General features: G+C 41.3%; 1 protein-coding gene across 1 annotated transcript in view; it reads right to left on the reverse strand.

Moving 5' to 3' along the window:
* LOC112253505 (cadherin-23) overlaps positions 1–21,085 on the reverse strand; it is a 331,981-nt gene that overhangs the window by 140,162 nt on the left and 170,734 nt on the right. The window contains exons 4-6 of the mRNA XM_042322765.1: positions 20,483–20,625; positions 14,861–14,908; positions 7,402–7,494 (exon numbers count right to left, since the gene is read on the reverse strand). Coding sequence (XP_042178699.1) covers positions 7,402–7,494; positions 14,861–14,908; positions 20,483–20,625 — 284 coding nt within the window. The remainder of the gene's footprint in view (positions 1–7,401; positions 7,495–14,860; positions 14,909–20,482; positions 20,626–21,085) is intronic.

Below are 21,085 nucleotides of genomic sequence, written 5' to 3' on the forward strand. Positions count from 1 at the left end.
GCAGGCTAAACAGTCTCCTATTTCCCTGAATTTATTTGCTGGACTTTATGGATTGAAGAGGAGAAAAATCCCAGTGGCTTTGAAGATTTGGAGAGGACTGGGGGTAGGCTATGCACTCAATATAAACACAACACAATATATGTGTGTGCGCGCTGAGATAGATTTTAGCCTCTGTTTGAAGTTCCACACTCCAACACTTTACTCCACTCTGGCAATTACTTAATATCAAGGATTAGATTGGGGAGAGGGCAAAGAAGAGGAATAGAGGGAGAAAGAGAGAGAGAGAGAGAGAGAAAGATGGAGAGGGGGAAGAGAGCAACTGAAAATGGGAGAGGAAGGGAGGGATAGAAAGAGAGGAGCGAGATAGAAAAAAGGTGGAAGAGAGTTGGAGGAGGTAGTAAACAGAGAGAGAAAGACAAGCTGTAGGGTAGAGATTTAGGACAGCACTCCACATGGAGAGTTGTTCTGTTTGGAAGGCAAGTTGACTTTCTCCAAATATGAGAAAGACGATGATTCCCAAACCAGTTCTTTCCCTACATCTTCTGACCATTAAAATGTAATGTTGTTTAAACATTCTGAGAACAAATCCAAACTGTTCTGACTGTTCTAGGAATATTTGTTTTTAAGTTGCAGTTTGAGAATGTTTTACTCGAGTTCCTTTAAAAATGTCCTGGTTGGTTTTATTAACACTCTGAGAACGGAAATTATAGGTTATTTGAAGGTAATTAAATAACATTCTGAGAACATTCTCTAAATCTTGTGAACATTTTCTTATGGTTATTTTTGAACGTTTTCTTAACCCTCTAAGAATGAAATGCAAAGGTTTTTGTAAGTTTTTTAATACGATTTTCATAACACTGCGAGCTTAATTTGGGTTAGATTTGTTTTACTCCAAACACAGAGAGGACACATAAATTAATGCAAACACATTTATTTATTGTTTATTGTGATACTGTTAAAGGAAGTAAATTACTCTATTTTAATATACAATTAAAATTAAACACTCTGTCCATTCATAAGGACTTGTAAGACCCTTATTCTATAATAATAGACAGAGCCCAGTCTCAAAATCAAACAGCAGAGTTTATTCTCGAGAGTACTGAATACTATACAGTTTTACCACAGGTTATAAACTGAAAATGACGTCCTTAGTTCCAGCCCCATCCCGTGCCATCTCCGTTCCAGTACAAAGGCTGTATCTCAAGCCTTCCCACATCCGTCTCCCTACCAATTTAATATAATTTACGAGTCAAGGTTTTCTCGTGTAGATAAGCATTCTAGCCAGTCTGATTAATTTGTACCAAGGAACAGACTGTCATTGTTCTAACTCTTGACCACATTCACACACATTATATTCAGTACTGGGATCAAGAAAGAAAATTCATACATGTACAGTAACATAATAGTATTCTGATTAGTACATATACAGTAACATAATAGTATTCTGATTCGTCAGGCCTGATTGAAATGTATACATAATTAGTAATCATTGATAAAAATTCCCTTAACAGATACGGCATCAATGAGTTTCAAACCTATGATCTTCTGTTCACTATCCATGGAATTAGTCCACTGTGCCATCATGTTTTTTTACACATACCAGCTCTTCCTTTTAGCCTATTCAAACAGACCCCAATTCAAATGAAACAAAGCGATTGTGGCTGTGACCGCGGATGGTGGCTGTTCAAATCTCTGCTGTTTGTTGCTGTTTCCATCGGCCATGTGAGGTGTGCTGGTTTGGCTTGCGTGGAGTACCAGCGTTAGCCTACGTTGTTACCATCATGGCTCCCAAAGTTAAAGAAGGTGGAAGTAATGGAGAGGACAGTGTTTCACTATCAGAGGTGCGTGATCTTTAAAATCAACAAAAACATGTCTAAAATCAATTGTTACAGCAACAGGAAAAGAGCTTCAAGAGCTTTGTCCAAATACTGGTGGACTCAACAAACAAAATAATGGATGATCTGACCAGAGAGGTTCAATACCTTAAGAACAGTTTGCAGTTCTCCCAGGGAGAGGTGGATGTCCTGAAAGAGACTTGCAGCAAGATGACAATAAACAATTCCACACAAAATTGGCACCGTCTGTGAATCATTATCACACATGACTGGGAAAACAGGCTATCTAGAAGGACAATCCATGAGGAATAACATTGTTGTGGATGGTATATGAGAGTCTCCACATGAGACCTGGACAAAGGATAAAGTGAGAAAAATGATCACCGAAAAGCTGCAGATGGATCAAGGGAACATTGAGGTGGGGCGTGCCCAAAGGTTGCAAAAACCTGTAACCAGCCCAGGTGACAGACCCAGGCCGATAGTGGTCAAGTTATTAAGGTTCAAAGATGGCTGTTCTGGAGAGAGCCAAGAACTTGAGAGGAACCAACATCTTCCTCAACGAGGAGTTCTCTGAAGCTGTGTGCCAGAGGCGGAAATAACTTATCCCTGCTTTAAGCTGCCAGAGAATGTGGGGACATCGCTTACATCTGCCACAACAAGCTCATTGTTCACCCTCTCTCCCAAAAGACTGGGAGGAGCGAGAGAGCCAAGCTTCCGGCACAGTAGCTTCAGCCCAATATCACAAACACACACCGACAAGTGTCCTATTTTTTTTGTCTCCACATTATGCCTCTCAGATAAGCTACCCAGGGAAGGGCTAAGAATAGCCAATATTAGTATATGTTGCCTTAGAAATAAGGTTAATGAAATTAATAACTTGATAACATTGAGGGGTAGATCAGCTTTAATATTGCAAATAGATTGTAGCTCCATATATATATATATATATATATATAGTAACAGTCAAAAGTTTAGACACACCTACTCATTCAAGAGTTTCTTTATTTTTACTATTTCCTACATTGTAGAATAATAGTGAAGACATCAAAGCTATGAGATAACACATATGGAATTATCTTGTAACCAAAAAAAGTGTTTAACAAATCTAAATATATTTTATATTTGAGATTCTTCAAAGTAGACACCCTTTGCCTTTGCTTATTTGAGCTGTTCTTGCCATACCATGGACTTGGTATTTAACCAAATCTCCTGCATACCACCCCTACATTGTCACAACACAACTGATTGGCTCCAACACATTAAGAAGGAAAGAAGTCGAACAATTGAACTTTTATCAAGGCACACCTGTTATTTGAAATGCATTCCAGGTGACTATCTCATGATGCTGGTTTAGAGAATGCCAATGACCCGCCACTATGTTCAACAGCAGGGAAAACCCCATAATTGATATTTTTCCAACTTGAAATTTGATGACTTTTCCGAGCGTGACACCAACAAAAACTGAAACATCGCCTTTCATATTTCCATGAAAACTATACACCACCAGGGTACAACGATTGTCTTAAGGTCAGCCTTGACCCGGAGTTATAAAATCATTTACACACACACACACACACACACACACACACACACACACACACACACACACACACACACACACACACACACACACACACACACACACACACACACACACACACACACACACACACACACACACACACACACACACACACACACACAGATATTGAGATTATGTGTGCTACTGATTGAACTCAGCCAGCAGCTCCTGAAAAATGAAGATCACCATGGTTGGCACAGTTAGAAAGAACAAGCCTGAGCTCCCCCCTGCACTCCTCGCAACAAGGTGGAGAGATTACTTCTCATCGAAGTTTGCCTTCACCCCCACCACCACTCTAGTTTCTGTCCTCCTGAGAACACTGCATCGTGTCCTGATCCACCTGAGGCTGCAGTTGGGGCAGGCAAGAGGAGGAGATACCAATTCTGCCCCGCAAAGACTGTCAAACAAATACTATGTGCTGCACATGTGAGAAATACATCTGCAAAGTCCATGCACCATCATTTTCATACTGTCCTACATGTGCTAATTAGAGTTGATTGATTTATGTTCTTCACGTTTTTGTTTTGTATCTATTATCTTATTTTATTCGTATTTATTGTTGTTGGTACACCTTGTGGGCGGGAGCAATGTTTCAAAAATGGGAGAATACTATAATTTTGTAGTTGAAATCTTCATTGTACAATATATAAGAATATATCACTATGTTGCCAAAAAATTCAAGACTGTTATTGTTTCCCTTTAATAAAATACATTCAAAACAACTTTCTGCACATTTCTGCTACTTTCTTAGGGTATGCAAGTGCTATCTCTTGCAAAAAAAAATTATTTACACCTATGCAGTACCTTTAGCAATAATAATAATAATAATAATTATTCCTCTCAAAACAATTATGACAGGTGTGTTCTACTAGAAACGAGTGGTGTCCACTGATTAAATGTCTTTTTGCACTGTGAAGAGGGAAAAACCAGATATTACAAAGTTTGTGATGAATGGCAGGTTGTTTCTTCATGTAAAATAACTTTGGGGTTAAAATTCAATTAAGCTCCTTTATTTTAGGGGTTTAATGAAGGCGGGTCATTTTTTACCCTTAGGACAAAGGGAGAATACAGAATGTTAAGACTACACAAGGGTTAAATGAAACTGGTATTCTTTTTTATTTGTTACAATTTTCTTTAACCAATTAGAGTCTTCAATGAAGGGCCAACAGAAAAATGCCCTACTTTTTACCTTCCACTTCCCTTTTCCAATTTTGCAGTAATGCTGGAATTAGTTAGTTGTAATTGTGGGTAGAGCAGACATTTCCAAATATTTTGATAGCTGCATGTGAGAACTCCACTAGTCCTATTTATGATTTAATTTAGAAAGATTATAGCATGTTTTTATTCCAATTTTTTATATCTATTAGTATATTTGAATTTAACAACAATATTAGTTGTATTATTTTTGGTGGATTAAATTGAAATTGCAACCAACTTTATGTTTTATTTTTTTAATAGTGATATTTGGGAGATTATTTCCTTTTGAAATAACCGAAAGTGCAACGTTGTAATCTGAATAAAAGGAAAAAGGCCATTCTTGAACATGGTGTGAGACATTCTTATTAATTTGCTAGAGAAGCAGTTCAGATTTAAGTTAAACTTTTGTATGACTGAAGCTTTTAGTGAGAAGTCTAATGTTTAATAATTAAGAATTTCTGCCCCCAGAAATTCATAGTCATTGTATAAATAGGCCTGCTTAATTTTGTCTGGCTTGCCATTCCAAATAAAATTGAATACTTTTTTCTCATACATTTTAAATAACTGTTTGCTAGGTATAGGCAAGACCATAAGCAAATTGGTAAACTGGGATATGACTAAAGAGTTAATCGGGGTGATTTTTGCTAACATTCTATAAAAATGTATCGGCGTGAGATCATTTATGTATTTTGTAATATGTATATAGAGTATGTCTAAATCACCAACAGACAATTGTATTGGTAAACTACACGGTAATGTAAAAGTTTTCTTTTTTAGTGATCCAATATGTAATATAGTACACTTATCATAATTTGGTTGTAACCCAGAGAGGTTAGAAAAAGTATCTAGATACTCTATGATTGTGGATTTAAAATAAAACATGAATCATCAGTGTACAATGACACCTTTGTTTTTAAGCCCTGTATTTCTAACCGTTTGAAATGAATGTTGGATCTGTATTTTAATAGCTAACATTTCAATACATAGTGGACAACCTTGTTTTACTCCTCTTGACAACTTAAACCCTTTTGAGAAGTAGCCATTATTTACCATTTTACACCTAAGGTTATTATCCATCACGTTAACCGATTTTATAAGAGATTGTCCAAAATTGAAATGTTCCAGGCATTTAAAAAATATTAATTCTATGCGCTATACATTTTGCTAGAATTTTTGCATCACAACAACCGAAATGTCCAATTTTTTCAATGGACTGGATCTTTATGTACACCACTTGTATCCTGTTTCAGTAATAATGAAATCAGACCTTCTTGTTGAGTTTCTGGTAATCTACCATTTAAATAGGAGTGGTTAAAACATATATCAAACAAGTTTGTTAATGGGATCTTTAACAAATACAGATAAACTCTCAATCTCTGAAACTCAATTAGATGATTCCTTTGAGGATACAGCAGTAACAATCCAGGGATATAATGTCTAAAGAAAAGACACAAATGCCCATGGGGGAGGTGTTGCTGTATATATTCAGAGCCATATCACTGTAATGCTTAGAGAAGATCATAGATCAAGTGTTGTGGTTGCAAGTTCACCTGCCTCATCTAAAGCCTCTTCTTTTGGGGTGCTACAATAGGCTAACAGTCAGTATTTTAATAACATGTGTGCAAAGCTTGATAGTGTGTGTGTGTGATGTTAACAGAGAGGTCTATTTTCTGGGTGACCTGAACATTGACTGGTTAGCAACTAGCTGTCCTCTCAAGAGGAAGCTTCTAACTGTGACGAATGGCTGTAACATGACCAACGTTATCACTCAACCAACTACAGTGCATACCGATAGTGTTGGATCTGTGACATCCACTTGTATTGATCATATCTTCACTAATGCTACAGAGCTTTGCTCCGAAGAATCATCAGTTCCCAATGGCTGTAGTGACCATAACATTGTGGTAATAACAGGGAAAGCCAAAGTATCAACAGCAGGTCCTAAAGTAAATGATAAGAGATCATACAAAATGTTTTCTCATGATTCTTTTGTTGAGAGTGTAGAAAATGCATGTTGGTCTGAAGTGTATGAGGAACTGAACCCAGATGCACCTCTGAGAGTGTTTATAAAATGATTCATGTCAATTGTTGACAAGCATGAACCTGTTATGAAATTAACTGTGAAAACTGTTAGAGTCTCCTGGATTGATGATGAATTAAAAATAAATTATACAAAAGTGGAGGCAAACAAGTCAGGCTGCTCAGCTAATCGGTTGACATACTGTATATTTAGAAAGGTTGTGAATAAACTTAACAAAAAATAACAATAAATTACATTGCCAAACCAAGATTAATGACATAAAACACAATGAAAAAATACTTTGGAGTACGTTAAATGGTATCATGGGCAGAAAACCCAATTCATTTCTATCAAGATGATGAGTTATTTATAACAAAATGTTTTGATATTTCCAAAAATGTCAATGACTATTTCGCTAGTAAAGTGGGAAAACTATTTTTAGAACGTACTGTGATATAAAATTCCAGATTTTACACATAGTCAAATAACATACAGTTCACATATCCATACACACCACGCAAGACATGCCATCAGGGGTCTCATCACAGTCCCCAAGTCAAAAACAAATTGATGGCAACAGAGCCATGATCGCATGGAACTCCCTTCTATCTCCAATTACACAAGAAAACATCAAAATTATCTTCAAAAAATGTATAAAACATCTCATGGCACAATAGGGATTTTGAAGTGACATACACACAAACACGAACACACAGACACATTTATCACACTACAACAAACACATACTGTACATGACTGTAGCCTACCTCTGCGATGTGTACTGTGTACAGCTGGCCATGGAAAGTTGGGGAGTTGTCATTCACGTCTCCTATCTGGATATTTACTGTGTCTTTGACCACCTGCGAAGGCACAAGAGGTACTGATTTGTTATTACACAAACACACACAGGCAAGGAGAAATACAGACCCCCCCCACACACACACACGCAGTACATACACTATGCACAGCAGGGCCTCCCCCTAAAAATAAAACATCTTCAAACATAGACTGCATCTGAAGCAATTTCTTTTTAGATGCTGTTTTCTATAGGCCTATTTATTTCCCCAACACATCACAAATTGTAAGCAATTGTAAGCAATATTTTGCTCCCCTGAAGTAGAGTATATTGTGATAAATTGCAGGCCACACTACTTCTCTAGAGAGTTTTCGGCTATACTTTTAGTGGCTGTTTATTTACCAGCACAGACAGATGCTGGCACTAAGACCGCACTCAACTGTATAAGGAAATAAGCAAACAGGAAACCACTCACCCAGAGGCGGCGCTCCTAGTGGCCGGAGACTTTAATGCAGGGAAACTTAAAATCAGTTCTACCAAATTTCCATCAACATGTCAAATGTACAGCCAGATGGAAAAAAAATTCTAGATCACCTGTACTCCACCTACAGAGACGCGCACAAAGCTCTCCCTCACCCTCCATTTGGTAAATCCGACCACAACTCTATCCTACTTATTCCTGCTTACACGAGCCTACCAGACGAGCTTAATAAATGCTATGCTCGCTTTGAGGCAAGCAACACTGAGGCATGCATGAGAGCATCAGCTGTTCCGGATGACTGTGTGATCACGCTCTCCGTAGCCGACGTGAGTAAGACCTTTAAAAAGGTCAACATGTACAAGGCTGCGGGGCAAGACGGATTACCAGGATGTGTGCTCCGGGCATGTGTGCTGACCAACTGGCAGGTGTCTTCACTGACATTTTTAACATGTCCTCGACTGAGTCTGTAATACCAACATGTTTCAAGCAGACCACCATAGTCCCTGTGCCCAAGAACACAAAGGCAACCTGCCTAAATGACTACAGACCCGTAGCACTCACAACCGTAACCATGAAGTGCTTTGAAAGGTTGGCTCACTTCAACACCATTATCCCAGAAACCCTAGACCCACTCCAATTTGCATACCGCCCAAACAGATCCAAAAATAATGCAATCTCTATTGCAATCCACACTGCCCTTTCCCTCCTGGACAAAAGGAACTCTTATGTGAGAATGCTATCCATTGACTACAGCTCAGCGTTCAACACCATAGTACCCAGCTCATCACAAAGCTAAGGATCCTGCGACTAAACACCTCCCTCTGCAACTGGATCCTGGACTTCCTGATGGGCCGCCCCCAGGTGGTGAGGGTAGATAGCAACACATCTGCCACGCTGATCCTCAACACTGGAGCACCACAGGGGTGCATGCTCAGTCCCCTCCTGTACACCCTGCTCACCCACGACCGCATGGCCAGGCATGACTCCAACCCCATCATTAAGTTTGCCGACGACACAACAGTGGTAGGCCTGATCACTGACAACGATGAGACAGCCTATAGGGAGGAGGTCAGATACCTGGCGGTGTGGTGCCAGAATAACAACGTATCCCTCAACGTAACCAAGACTAAGGAGATGGAGGACCGAGCATGCGCCCATTCTCATCGACGGGGCTGTAGTGGAGCACGTTGAGAGCTTCAAGTTTCTTGGTGTCCACATCAACAACAAACTGGAATGGTCCAAACACACCAAGCCAGTTGTGAAGAGGGCACGACAAAGCCTATTTCCCCTCAGAAAACTAAAAAGATTTGGCATGGGTCCTGAGCTCCTCATAAGGCTCTACAGCTGCAACATCGAGAGCATCCTGACTGGTTGCATCACTGCCTGGTATGGCAATTGCTCAGCCTCTGACCGCAAGGCACTACAGAGGGTAGTGCGTACTGCCCAGTACATCACTGGGGCTAAGCTGCCTGCCATCCAGGACCTCTACACCAGGCGGTGTCAGAGGAAGGCTCTAAAAGTTCTCAAAGACCCCAGCCACCCCAGTCATAGACTGATCTCTCTAATACCGCATGGCAAGCGGTACCAGAGTGCCAAGTCTAGGACAAAAAGGCTTCTCTACAGTTTTTACCCCCAAGCCATAAGATTCCTGAACAGGTAAACAAATGACTACCCAGACTATTTGCATTGTGTGCCCCTCCAACCCCTCATTTTACGCTGCTGCTACTCTCTGCTTATCATATATGCATAGTCACTTTAACTATACATTCATGTAAATACTACCTCAATTGGGCCGACCAACCAGTGCTACCGCACATTGGCTAACCGGGCTATCTGCATTGTGTCCCGCCACCCACCACCCGCCAACCCCTCTTTTACTCTACTGCTACTCTCTGTTCATCATATATGCATAGTCACTTTAACCATATCTACATGTACATACTACCTCAATCAGCCTGACAACCGGTGTCTGTATGTAGCTAGTTCTATAGCCTCGCTACTGTATATAGCCTGTCGTTTTACTGTTGTTTTATTTCTTTACCTACCTATTGTTCACCTAATACCTTTTTTGCACTATTGGTTAGAGTCTGTAAGCATTTCACTGTAGGTTGAGAAATTGTTCTTGTAACATCAATGATCAAATCAAAGTTAATTTGTCAAGGGCGCTAAATACAACAGGTGTACAAATGAACTTTGATTTGATTTGATCATTGATGTTAATGCTTCTTTATTTATTTCACCTTTATTTAACCAGGTGGGCAAGTTGAGAACAAATTATCATTTACAATTGCGACCTGGCCAAGATAAAGCAAAGCAGTTCGACACATACAACAACAGAGTTACACATGGAGTAAAACAAACATACAGTCAATAATACAGTAGAAAAATAAGTCTATATACAATGTGATACAGTATAGCAAGTAAAACACTCGATTGGTAGATTTGAGGTGGAAAAAAGTGCAAAGTAGAGATAGAAATAATGGGGTGCAAAGGAGCAAAATAAATAAATAAATAAATACAGTAGGGGGAGAGGTAGTTGTTTGGGCTAAATTATAGATGGGCTATGTGCAGGTGCAGTAATCTGTGAGCTGCTCTCACAGCTGGTGCTTAAAACTAGTGAGGGAGATAAGTGTTTCCAGTTTCAGAGATTTTTGTAGTTCGTTCCAGTCATTGGCAGCAGAGAACTGGAAGGGGAGGCGGCCAAAGGAAGAGTTGGTTTTGGGGATGACAATGAGAGATACCTGCAGGAGCGCATGCTCCCAACCTGGTGCTGCTATGGTGACCAGCGAGCTGAGATAAGAGGGGACTTTACTTAGCAGGGTCTTGTAGATGACCTGGAGCCAGTGGGTTTGGCGACGAGTATGAAGCGAGGGCCAGCCAATGAGAGCGTACAGGTCGCATTGTTGGGTAGTATATGGGGCTTTGGTGACAAAACGGATGGCACTGTGATAGACTGCATCCAATTTATTGAGTAGGGTATTGGAGACTATTTTGTAAATGACATCGCCGAAGTCGAGGATCGGTAGGATGGTCAGTTTTAGGAGGGTATGTTTGGCAGCATGAGTGAAGGATGCTTTTTAAAAAAAAAAAAAATTTTACCTTTATTTTACTAGGCAAGTCAGTTGAGAACAAATTCTTATTTTCAATGACGGCCTAGGAACAGTAGGTTAACTGCCTGTTCAGGGGCAGAACGACAGATTTGTACCTTGTCAGCTCGGGGATTTGACCTTGCAACCTTTTGGTTACTAGTCCAACGCTCTAACCACTAGGCTACGCTGCCGCCCCTTTGTTGTGAAACAGGAAGCCAATTCTAGATTTAACTTTGTATTGGAGATGTTTGATATGAGTCTGGAAGGAGAGTTTACAGTCTAACCAGACACCTAGGTATTTGTAGTTGTCCACATATTCTAAGTCAGAACCGTCCAGAGTAGTGATGTTGGACGGGCGGGCAGGTGCAGGCAGCGATCGGTTGAAGAGCATGCATTTAGTTTTACTTGTATTTAAGAGCAATTGGAGGCCACGGAAGGAGAGTTGTATGGCATTGAAGCTCGTGTGGAAGGGCCAGAAGTATACAGAATGGTGTCGTCTGCGTAGAGGTGGATCAGGGACTCACCAGCAGCAAGAGTGACATCATTGATGTATACAGAGAAGAGAGTCGGTCCAAGAATTGAACCCTGTGGCACCCCATAGAGACTGCCAGAGGCCCGGACAACAGGCCCTCCGATTTGACACACTGAACTCTATCAGAGAAGTAGTTGGTGAACCAGGCGAGGCAATCATTTGAGAAACCAAGGCTATCAAGCCTGCCGATGAGGATGTGGTGATTGACAGAGCTGAAAGCCTTGGCCAGGTCAATGAATATGGCTGCACAGTATTGTTTCTTATCGATGGCGGTTAAGATATAATTTAGGACCTTGAGCGTGGTTGAGGTGCACCCATGACCAGCTCTGAAACCAGATTGCGTAGCGGATAAGGTATGGTGGGATTCGAAATGGTCGGTAATCTGTTTGTTGTCTTGGTTTCGAAGAACTTAGAAAGGCAGGGTAGGATAGATATAGGTCTGTAGCAGTTTGGGTCAAGAGTGTACCCCCCTTTGAAGAGGTGGATGACCACAGCTGCTTTCCAATCTTTGGGAATCTCAGACAACACGAAAGAGAGGTTGAACAGGCTAGTAATAGGGGTTTCAACAATTTTGGCAGATCATTTTAGAAAGGGTCCAGATTGTCTAGTCCGGCTGATTTCTAGGGGTCCAGATTTTGCAGCTCTTTCAGAACGTCAGCTGACTGGATTTGAGAGAAGGAGACATGGGAAAGGCTTGGGCGAGTTGCTGTGGGGGGTGCAGTGCTATTGACCAGGGTAGGGGTAGCCAGGTGGAAAGCATGGCCAGCCGTAGAAAAATGCTTATTGATATTCTCAATTACAGTGGATTTATCGGTGGTGACAGTGTTTCCTATCCTCAGTGCAGTGCGCAGCTGGGAGGAGGTGTTCTTATTCTCCATGGACTTTACAGTGTCCCAGAACTTTTTTGAGTTTGTGTTGCAGGATGCAAATTTCTGCTTGAAAAAGCTAGCCTTGCCTTTTCTAACTGCCTGTGTATATTGGTTTCTAGCTTCCCTGAAAAGTTGCATATCACGGGGGCTGTTCGATGCTAATGAAGAACGCCATAGGGTGTTTTTGTGTTGGTTAAGGGCAGTCAGGTCTGGAGAGAACCAAGGGCTATATCTGGTCCTGGTTCTACATTTCTTGAATGGGGCATGCTTATTGAATGGGACATTAAAAAAAGAATAACCAGGCATCCTCTACTGACGGGATGAGATCAATATCCTTCCAGGATACCCGGGCCAGGTCAAATAGAAAGGCCTGCTCGCTGAAGTGTTTCAGGGATCGTTTGACAGTGATGAGTGGGGGTCGTTTGACCGCTGACCCATTACGGATGCAGGCAATGAGGCAGTGATCGCTGAGATCTTGGTTGAAAACAGCAGAGGTGTATTTAGAGGGCAAGTTGGTTAGGATGATATCTATATGAGGGTGCTGTGTTTACGGCTTTGGGGTGGTACCTGGTAGGTTCATTGATCATTTGTGTGAGATTGAGGGCATCAAGCTTAGATTGTAGGATGGCTGGGGTGTTAAGCATGTTCCAGTTTAGGTGACCTAGCAGCACGAGCTCTGAAGATAGATGGGAGGCAATCAGTTCACAAATGGTGCTTGATCTTAATCTGCTAGTTAGCTACCTCGACACATTTTTTACTGATTGTGATTTATCTTCAATGCTCTTAAATAATAACTTCATAATATAGCCTAATACTCATAATCCTCTAACTCATGATATATGGCTAGCTGGACAGTGGCTTGTGTGGATTCTTTAGAATATGGTACTTATAAGGAGTCTAGACTACCTGTGTTCAGTGCTTAATTTGTAAATCATGAGTGGTGAGTGGAAAGGGGGAGTGACCTGTGGAGCTTTTAGGTACCGGAAGAGGTTATTTAAAACCTTTATAATAAAGGATTGCATGCATATCATCGCTGTGGCATAGAGCATTAGAGTAGCGGTACTTACAGAAGTTGCACACATTTTTAATATCCTAGTGTCCCTGAAAAAATGTGTCCTTTTATCACATTTCATGCAATCTACATCATTTTACATGACTGGAGACTTTGGCAGAATCTTTTTAAATACTGCACAGATGATCAAAATGACAGGCTACTTTGACACTGACAAAATGAGAATCTGAGAACATTAAAAACGCCCATGTCTTGAATCCATCAATAGCCTAGGCTTAAGTGTGTGGAGACACACCTATTGACAATATGAGAAGGAAAGCACTAAAAAAAATCTTTCTAGTTCACTGACTCACCCAATGATGTGCACCTTACTCGCTGGCTCGTGCCAAAAGCCTCTCTCAATAGGCCTGTTTGGAAGTTGCTAAAATATTTTTGCAGCCGATAGCAGAAAGATTAGTCTTCACTTTTCAGCGGGAACCATTTGCTTTCCAACCTGTGTTATCCCGCAAATGTATTTTAAATATTGTGAAAGGCCTGTTTTGTCTGCATGCTGTTCACTGACAGATTTCCCAACTGCAGGCTATGCCTTGTTATTAGGCTACACACAGTACACAGACAGGCAATTTTTTTAAAGAAGATATTGATCCTCTGTGACTAAATTATAGGTCCACTCATGGTGTAGTAAGCTATTCTGAAAAATGTAATTTATTTCTGAACAAACAGCAGTAATTATATAACTTGCACATGTATTTCAATTTATCAGGGTTTCTGCAGCACCTCCAGCACCCTTCTCTCAGCTATGATTCTATAAGTAAATACATTATAAAGTGCTGCTGTGCAGGCAAACATACCAAATATTGATGATGATGTAAGTGTTATCGAGTGTTAATCAAATGTTATGCTGCTGTGGCAGCACTGTTGATATTTAAACTAGGAAGCTTGCTACACACACTCAACCGGGGACCGGATTTGCGCATGCAATACATACAGGGCAAACTGGGAAAAAGGCACAACCTGGCGCATGTGAGCTGTGGTCCCAGCAGACCAACGGATGGGGTAGGGGTGGGCGAACTTGATGACGTCATGACGACTTGGGGACAGTGGGTTCAGAACAACAACAAAAACTGTATACAATAAAATATATATATACCACCACCCAAAAGAGCACCTGGCAAGAGGGAGGGCAAAGGGACAGGTGCTCGGGCACAGGTAGACCCCTATCTGTGCACGTAACAAGTGTACTGTCTTTACCATGACCTATACGGTTGTGTAGGTTGAAATGTCAGTGTGCTTTAGCATTAGAATGTTACGTGTGAGAAAGGTGTCAGAGTAAATAACTGTAAGGAGAGTTAGTCAGGAGTTGTATATACAGTGTGTGAGCTGCTTGACAGACAGGATGTGATACATCATGTCACAGCGTTGATCATAGTGCAGGTTTGACTCTTACCCCTTGGCTGTCACTCACAGAGAACTCCACCTGCATCTCCGACTTGGTCTGAAAGAGATGGAGAGAGAGGCAAGTCAGCATAACCCTTCATAGAGTATGTGAGGGAAGGAGGGAGGGAGTGTGGAGAGGGAAGGTGGGAGGGAGGCTGTGTGTTTGTTTGTGTGTCAAGGTTATTGTATTTTTGTGTTTTTATATTTTCTTATATTTTTTCATTTTCTAGTTTTTATTCATTAGTCAATATTTAGTTTTTGTTATTTAGATAGTTTTCAGACCAGATTTTCTAGTTTTAAACACGAATATACAAAAACAAGAAACGGAACGTGAAAACATATACAGCCTATCTGGTGACAATAAACACAGAGACAGGAACAATCACCCACGAAACACTCAAAGAATATGGCTGCCTAAATATGGTTCCCAATATTCACAGATATTATTTTAAACTATTTATATTTAGTTTTTGTATTATTTAGTTTCAGATATTATTTTAAACTATTTATATTTAGTTTTTGTATTATTTAGTTTCAGTTTTGTTACGTTAGCAGATGTTAATGAGTGTAGTCGGACCTAGACACAGTTTTATTTTTATTTCACCTTTATTTAACCAGGTAGTAAACAATTAACATGTCAAGATAACACAGTGTGAGAAAAAGTTACACATGAAGTAAACAATTAACATGTCAATAACACAGTAGAAAAAAAAGAGAGTCTATATACATTGTGTGCAAAAGGCATGAGGAGGTAGGCAAATAATTACAATTTTGCAAATTAACACTGGAGTGATAAATGATCAGATGGTCATGTACAGGTAGAGATACTGGTGTGCAGAAGAGCAGAAAAGTAAATAAATATAAACAGTATGGGGATGAGGTAGGTGAATTGGGTGGGCTATTACCGGTAGACTATGTACAGCTGCAGCGATCGGTTAGCTGCTCAGATAGCAGATGTTTGAAGTTGGTGAGGGAGATAAAAGTCTCCAACTTCAACGATTTTTGCAATTTGTTCCAGTCACAGGCAGCAGAGAACTGGAACGAAAGGCGGCCAAATGAGGTGTTGGCTTTAGGGATGATAGGTGAGAGACACCTGCTGGAGCGCGTGCTACGGGTGGGTGTTGCCATCGTGACCAGTGAACTGAGATAAGGCGGAGCTTTACCTAGCATGGACTTGTAGATGACCTGGAGCCAGTGGATCTGGTGACGAATATGTAGCGAGGGCCAGCTGAATAGAGCATACAGGTCGCAGTGGTGGGTGGTATAAGGTGCTTTAGTAACAAAACGGATGGCACTGTGATAAACTGCATCCAGTTTGCTGAGTAGAGTATTGGAAGCTATTTTGTAGATGACATCGCCGAAGTCGAGGATCGGTAGGATAGTCAGTTTTACTAGGGTAAGTTTGGCGGCGTGAGTGAAGGAGGCTTTGTTGCGGAATAGAAAGCCAACTCTAGATTTGATTTTAGATTGGAGATGTTTGATATGAGTCTGGAAGGAGAGTTTACAGTCTAGCCAGACACCTAGGTACTTATAGATGTCCACCTATTCTAGGTCGGAACCATCCAGGGTGGTGATGCTAGTCGGGCGTGCGGGTTGCAGGCAGCGAACGGTTGAAAATCATGCATTTGGTTTTACTAGCGTTTAAGAGCAGTTGGAGGGCACGGAAGGAGTGTTGTATGGCATTGAAGCTCGTTTGGAGGTTAGACAGCACAGTGTCCAATGACGGGCCGGAAGTATACAGAATGGTGTCGTCTGCGTAGAGGTGGATCAGGGAATCGCCTGCAGCAAGAGCAACATCATTGATATATACAGAGAAAAGAGGCTACCCGAGACTGCCAGAGGACCGGACAGCATGCCCTCCGATTTGACACACTGAACTCTGTCTGCAAAGTAGTTGGTGAACCAGGCAAGGCAGTCATTAGAAAAACTGAGGCTACTGAGTCTGCCAATAGGAATATGGTGATTGACAGAGTCGAAAGCCTTGGCAAGGTCGATGAAAACGGCTGCACAGTACTGTCTTTTATCGATGGCGGTTATGATATCGTTTTGTACCTTGAGCGTGGCTGAGGTGCACCCGTAACAAGTAATCTAACAATTTCACAACAACTACCTTATACACACAAGTTTAAAGGAATGAATAAGAATATGTACTTATAAATATATGGATGAGCGATGGCCGAATGGCATAGGCAAGATGCAGTAGATGGTATAGAGTACAGTATATACATATGAGATGAGTAATGTAGGGTATGTAAACATTATATAAAGTGGCATTGTTTAAAGTGACTAGTGATACATGTATTGCATACAATTTTCCATTATTAAAGTGGCTAAAGATTTGAGTCAGTATGTTGGCAGCAGCTACTCAATGTTAGTGATGGCTGTTTAACAGACTGATGGCCTTGAGATGGAAGCTGTTTTTCAGTCTCTCGTTCCCAGCTTTGATGCACCTGTACTGACCTCGCCTTCTGGATGATAGCGGGGTAAACAGGCAGTGGCTTACAGTTGTGAGCGGAGCAGTTGCTGTACCAGCCGGTGAAACAGACTGACAGAATGCTCTAGATTGTGCATCTGTAAAAGTTTGTGAGTGTTTTTGGTGACAAGCCAAATTTATTCAGCCTCCTGTTGTTGAAGAGGGGTTGTTGCGCCTTCTTCACCACGCTGTCTGTGTGGGTGGACCATTTCAGTTTGTCCGTGATTTGTACGCCCAGGAACATAAAACTTTCCACCTTCTCCACTACTGTCCAGTCGATGTGGATAGGGGGGTGCTCCCTCTGCTGTTTCCTGAAGTCCACGATCATCTCCTTTGTTTTGTTGACATTGAGTGTGAGGTTATTTTCCTGAGACCACACTCTGAGGGCCCATCTCGTCATTGTTGGTAATCAGGCCTACCACTGTAGTGTCATCTGCAAACTTGATGATTTAGTTGGAGGTGTGCATGGCCACACAGTCATTGGTGAACAGGGCTGAGAACGCACCTTTGTGGGGCCCCAGTGTTGAGGATCAGCGGGGTGGAGATGTTGTTTCCTACCCTCACCACCTGGGGGCGGTCTGTCAGAAAGTCCAGGACCCAGTGGCACAGGGCGGGGTCGAGACCCAGGTGATATGAACCTTGACTAGTCTCTCAAAGCACTTCATGATGACGGAAGTGAGTGCTATGGGGCGATAGTTGTTTAGCTCAGTTACCTTAGCTTTTTTGGGAACATGAACAATGGTGGCCCTCTTGAAGCCTGTGGGAACTGCAGACTGGGATAGGAATTGATTGAATATGTCCGTAGTGATGCCGTCTGGGCCGGCAGCCTTGCGAGGGTTAACACGTTTAAATGTTTTACTCACGTTGGCTGCGGTGAAGGAGAGTCCGCAGGTTTTGGTAGCGGGCCGAGTCAGTGGCACTGTATTGTCCTCAAAGCGAGCAAAGAAGTTGTTTAGTTTTTCTGGGTGCAAGACATTGGTGTCTGCGACGGGGCTCGTTTTCTTTTTGTAATCCGTAATTGACTGTACACCCTGTCACATACTGTACATCTCGTGTCTGAGCCACTGAATTGCGACTCTACTTTGTCTCTATACTGACACTCAGCTTGTTTGATTGCCTTGCGGAGGGAATAGCTACAGTGTTTGTATTCGGTCATGTTTCCGTTCGCCTTGCCATGATTAAAAGCAGTGGTCCGCGCTTTCAGTTTTGCGCAAATTCTGCCATCAATCCACGGTTTCTGGTTGAGGAAGGTTTTAATAGTCACCATTGGTACCTCATCACTGATGCACTTGCTAATAAACTCGCTCACCGAATCAGCGTATACATCAATGTTGTTGTCCGATGCTATCCGGAACATATCCCAGACCACGTGATCGAAGCAATCTTGAAGAGTGGAATCAGATTGGTCGGACCAGCTTTGGACAGACCTGAGCACGGGCGTATCCTGTTTTAGTTTCTGTCTATAGGCTGTGAGAAACGAGATGGAGTCATGGTCAGATTTGCCGAAAGGAGGGCGAGGGAGGGCTTTGTACGCGTCGTGGAAGTTAGAGTAGCAATGATCCAGAATTGTGCCAGCCCGGGCGGGTCGCGCATTCGATATGCTGATAAAATTTAGGGAGCATTGTTTTCAGATTAGCCTTGATAAAATCACCAGCTACAGTAAATGTGGCCTCAGGATATGTGGTTTCCAGTTTACATAGAGTCCAATGACGTTCTTTCAAGGTATCTGCTTGGGGGGAGATATACACGGCTGTGATTATAATCGAAGAGAATTCTCTTGGTAGATAATGCGGTCCGCATTTGATTGTCAGGAATTCTAGGTCAGCTGAACAAACAGACTTGAGTTCCTGTTTGTTGTTATGATCACACCACGACTCGTTAATCATAAGGCATACACTCCCGCACTTCTTCTCACCAGAGTGATGTTTGTTTTTGTCAACGCGATACGTGAAGAAACCGGGTCGCGGGTCATGTCATAGGTCAGGTTAGGTTTCAATTATAAAGTAAATCCCAAAATGACTTGATTTAAAAGGAATGGAGTGGCTGCGGATCTGACTTTTCTCGGACCTTGTTTTCTCCGTACTAATGATCCCGAAGCTTCTGCACATGTGCGGAAAGAAACATGTGGTGAAAAGTCGGATCCGCAGTCACGGCCTAAAAGGAATAGCCCATGTTTACACCAATCCAATGCTTTTTAACTTTAGTAGTACATGTAAGAAGAATGAAGTTAACTACCTAGACAGTTGTTTCCCTTTTAGGTAGTGATTACTAGTAATAGTGATGCAAAAGATAGGTCTATCTGAAACACCGCCAGATTCTGTAGCTTGAAATCCCCCCAAAAGTTTTAAAACCCCATTGAAAACCCCACTCGATTTTTGCCCACAGTTAACAAAGCTTACTAAAACTGAACATTCATGATGTTTTTTATTTTATTTTAGTTAGTTTTGGAGTCAAAGATAATTGTTTTTAAAACATATTTGTTAATTATTTTATTTTATTTATTTTGTTTAATTATTTTTATTTAGTTTACTAAATAGTTTTTTTCATAATCTGTTTTAATTTTAATTTTAGTTAGTAATTTTAATATAATAACCTTTGTGTGTGAGCTTGTGCATTCATGCATGTGAATACAGTTTATTTAATTGAAACGTGATGTGTTTGTAAAGATTTTCTAAAACCCCATTCTTGCCAATTCCCATAAAAATACACTTATTTCTCTTTCTCTTTTATTTGTGTCTTCTTCCAAGTTGTTCTTGGTCTTATTTTTAAAATTAATTTAACCTTTATTTAACGAGGCAAGTCAGTTAAACACAAATTCTTATTTGCAATGACAGCCTATCCCAGTTAAACCCAGACGGCGCTGGGCCAATTGTACACCGCCCTATAGGTATCCCAATCACAGCCGGATGTGATGCAGCCTGGATTTGAACCAGTGCCATGAACCTCTTGCACTGAGATGCAGTGTTTTAGACCACTGTGCCACTCAGGAAACAATGTAACATTCAACATTACACTCTTCCTAAGCCTTTCTAAATCTCACTTCTCTCTGTTCCATCCCTCCTTTTCTGACATTTTTGCTCTTCTCATTAATGTGTGTGTGTGTGTGTGTGTATACCTGCATGTGTACGTGCAAGTGCCTGTGTGTGTGTGTCTTCTAACCTCGCGGTCCAGGGGCTGTCGTAGCCACACCACTCCTGTGTCTCTCGCCACGGCAAAGTACCTCATAGCCTCCTCTCCCACGACACCAAAGATGAGTGGCTCCTGTTCTGGGTCCAGAGCCTCTAGCTGGGTCACTGATGTGCCTGACATACACAGGGGGAAACATTGGTCGAAGGTCAGTCAAAGGAAGACATTTTTTTGGTCCAAAATGGCACCATATTCCCAATTTGGCACCCTATTCCCCACTAAATAGTGAATAGGTTGCCATTTCGGCCAGTGGTGGAAAAAGTAACTAATTGTTATACTTGAGTAAAAGGAAAGATACCTTAATAGAGAATGACTCAAGTAAAAGTGAAAGCAACCCAGTAAAATACTACTTGAGTAAAAGTGTAAGGATCGACGATGGTAGACGAGAATCAGGTACAGGAAGTGAACATCTAATTATCAACGGACACATAACGACATGAATGCTGACACAGGGAACAAATGAGGGAGCAGACAGTTATACAGTGCCTTGCAAAAGTATTCATCCCCCTTGGTGTTTTTCCTATTTTGTTGCATTACAACCTGTAAGTTAAATTTATTTCATTTGGATTTCATGTA

The sequence above is a fragment of the Oncorhynchus tshawytscha genome, linkage group LG06 (assembly GCF_018296145.1).
Source record: "Oncorhynchus tshawytscha isolate Ot180627B linkage group LG06, Otsh_v2.0, whole genome shotgun sequence".
NCBI classification, from domain to species: Eukaryota; Metazoa; Chordata; class Actinopteri; order Salmoniformes; family Salmonidae; genus Oncorhynchus; species Oncorhynchus tshawytscha.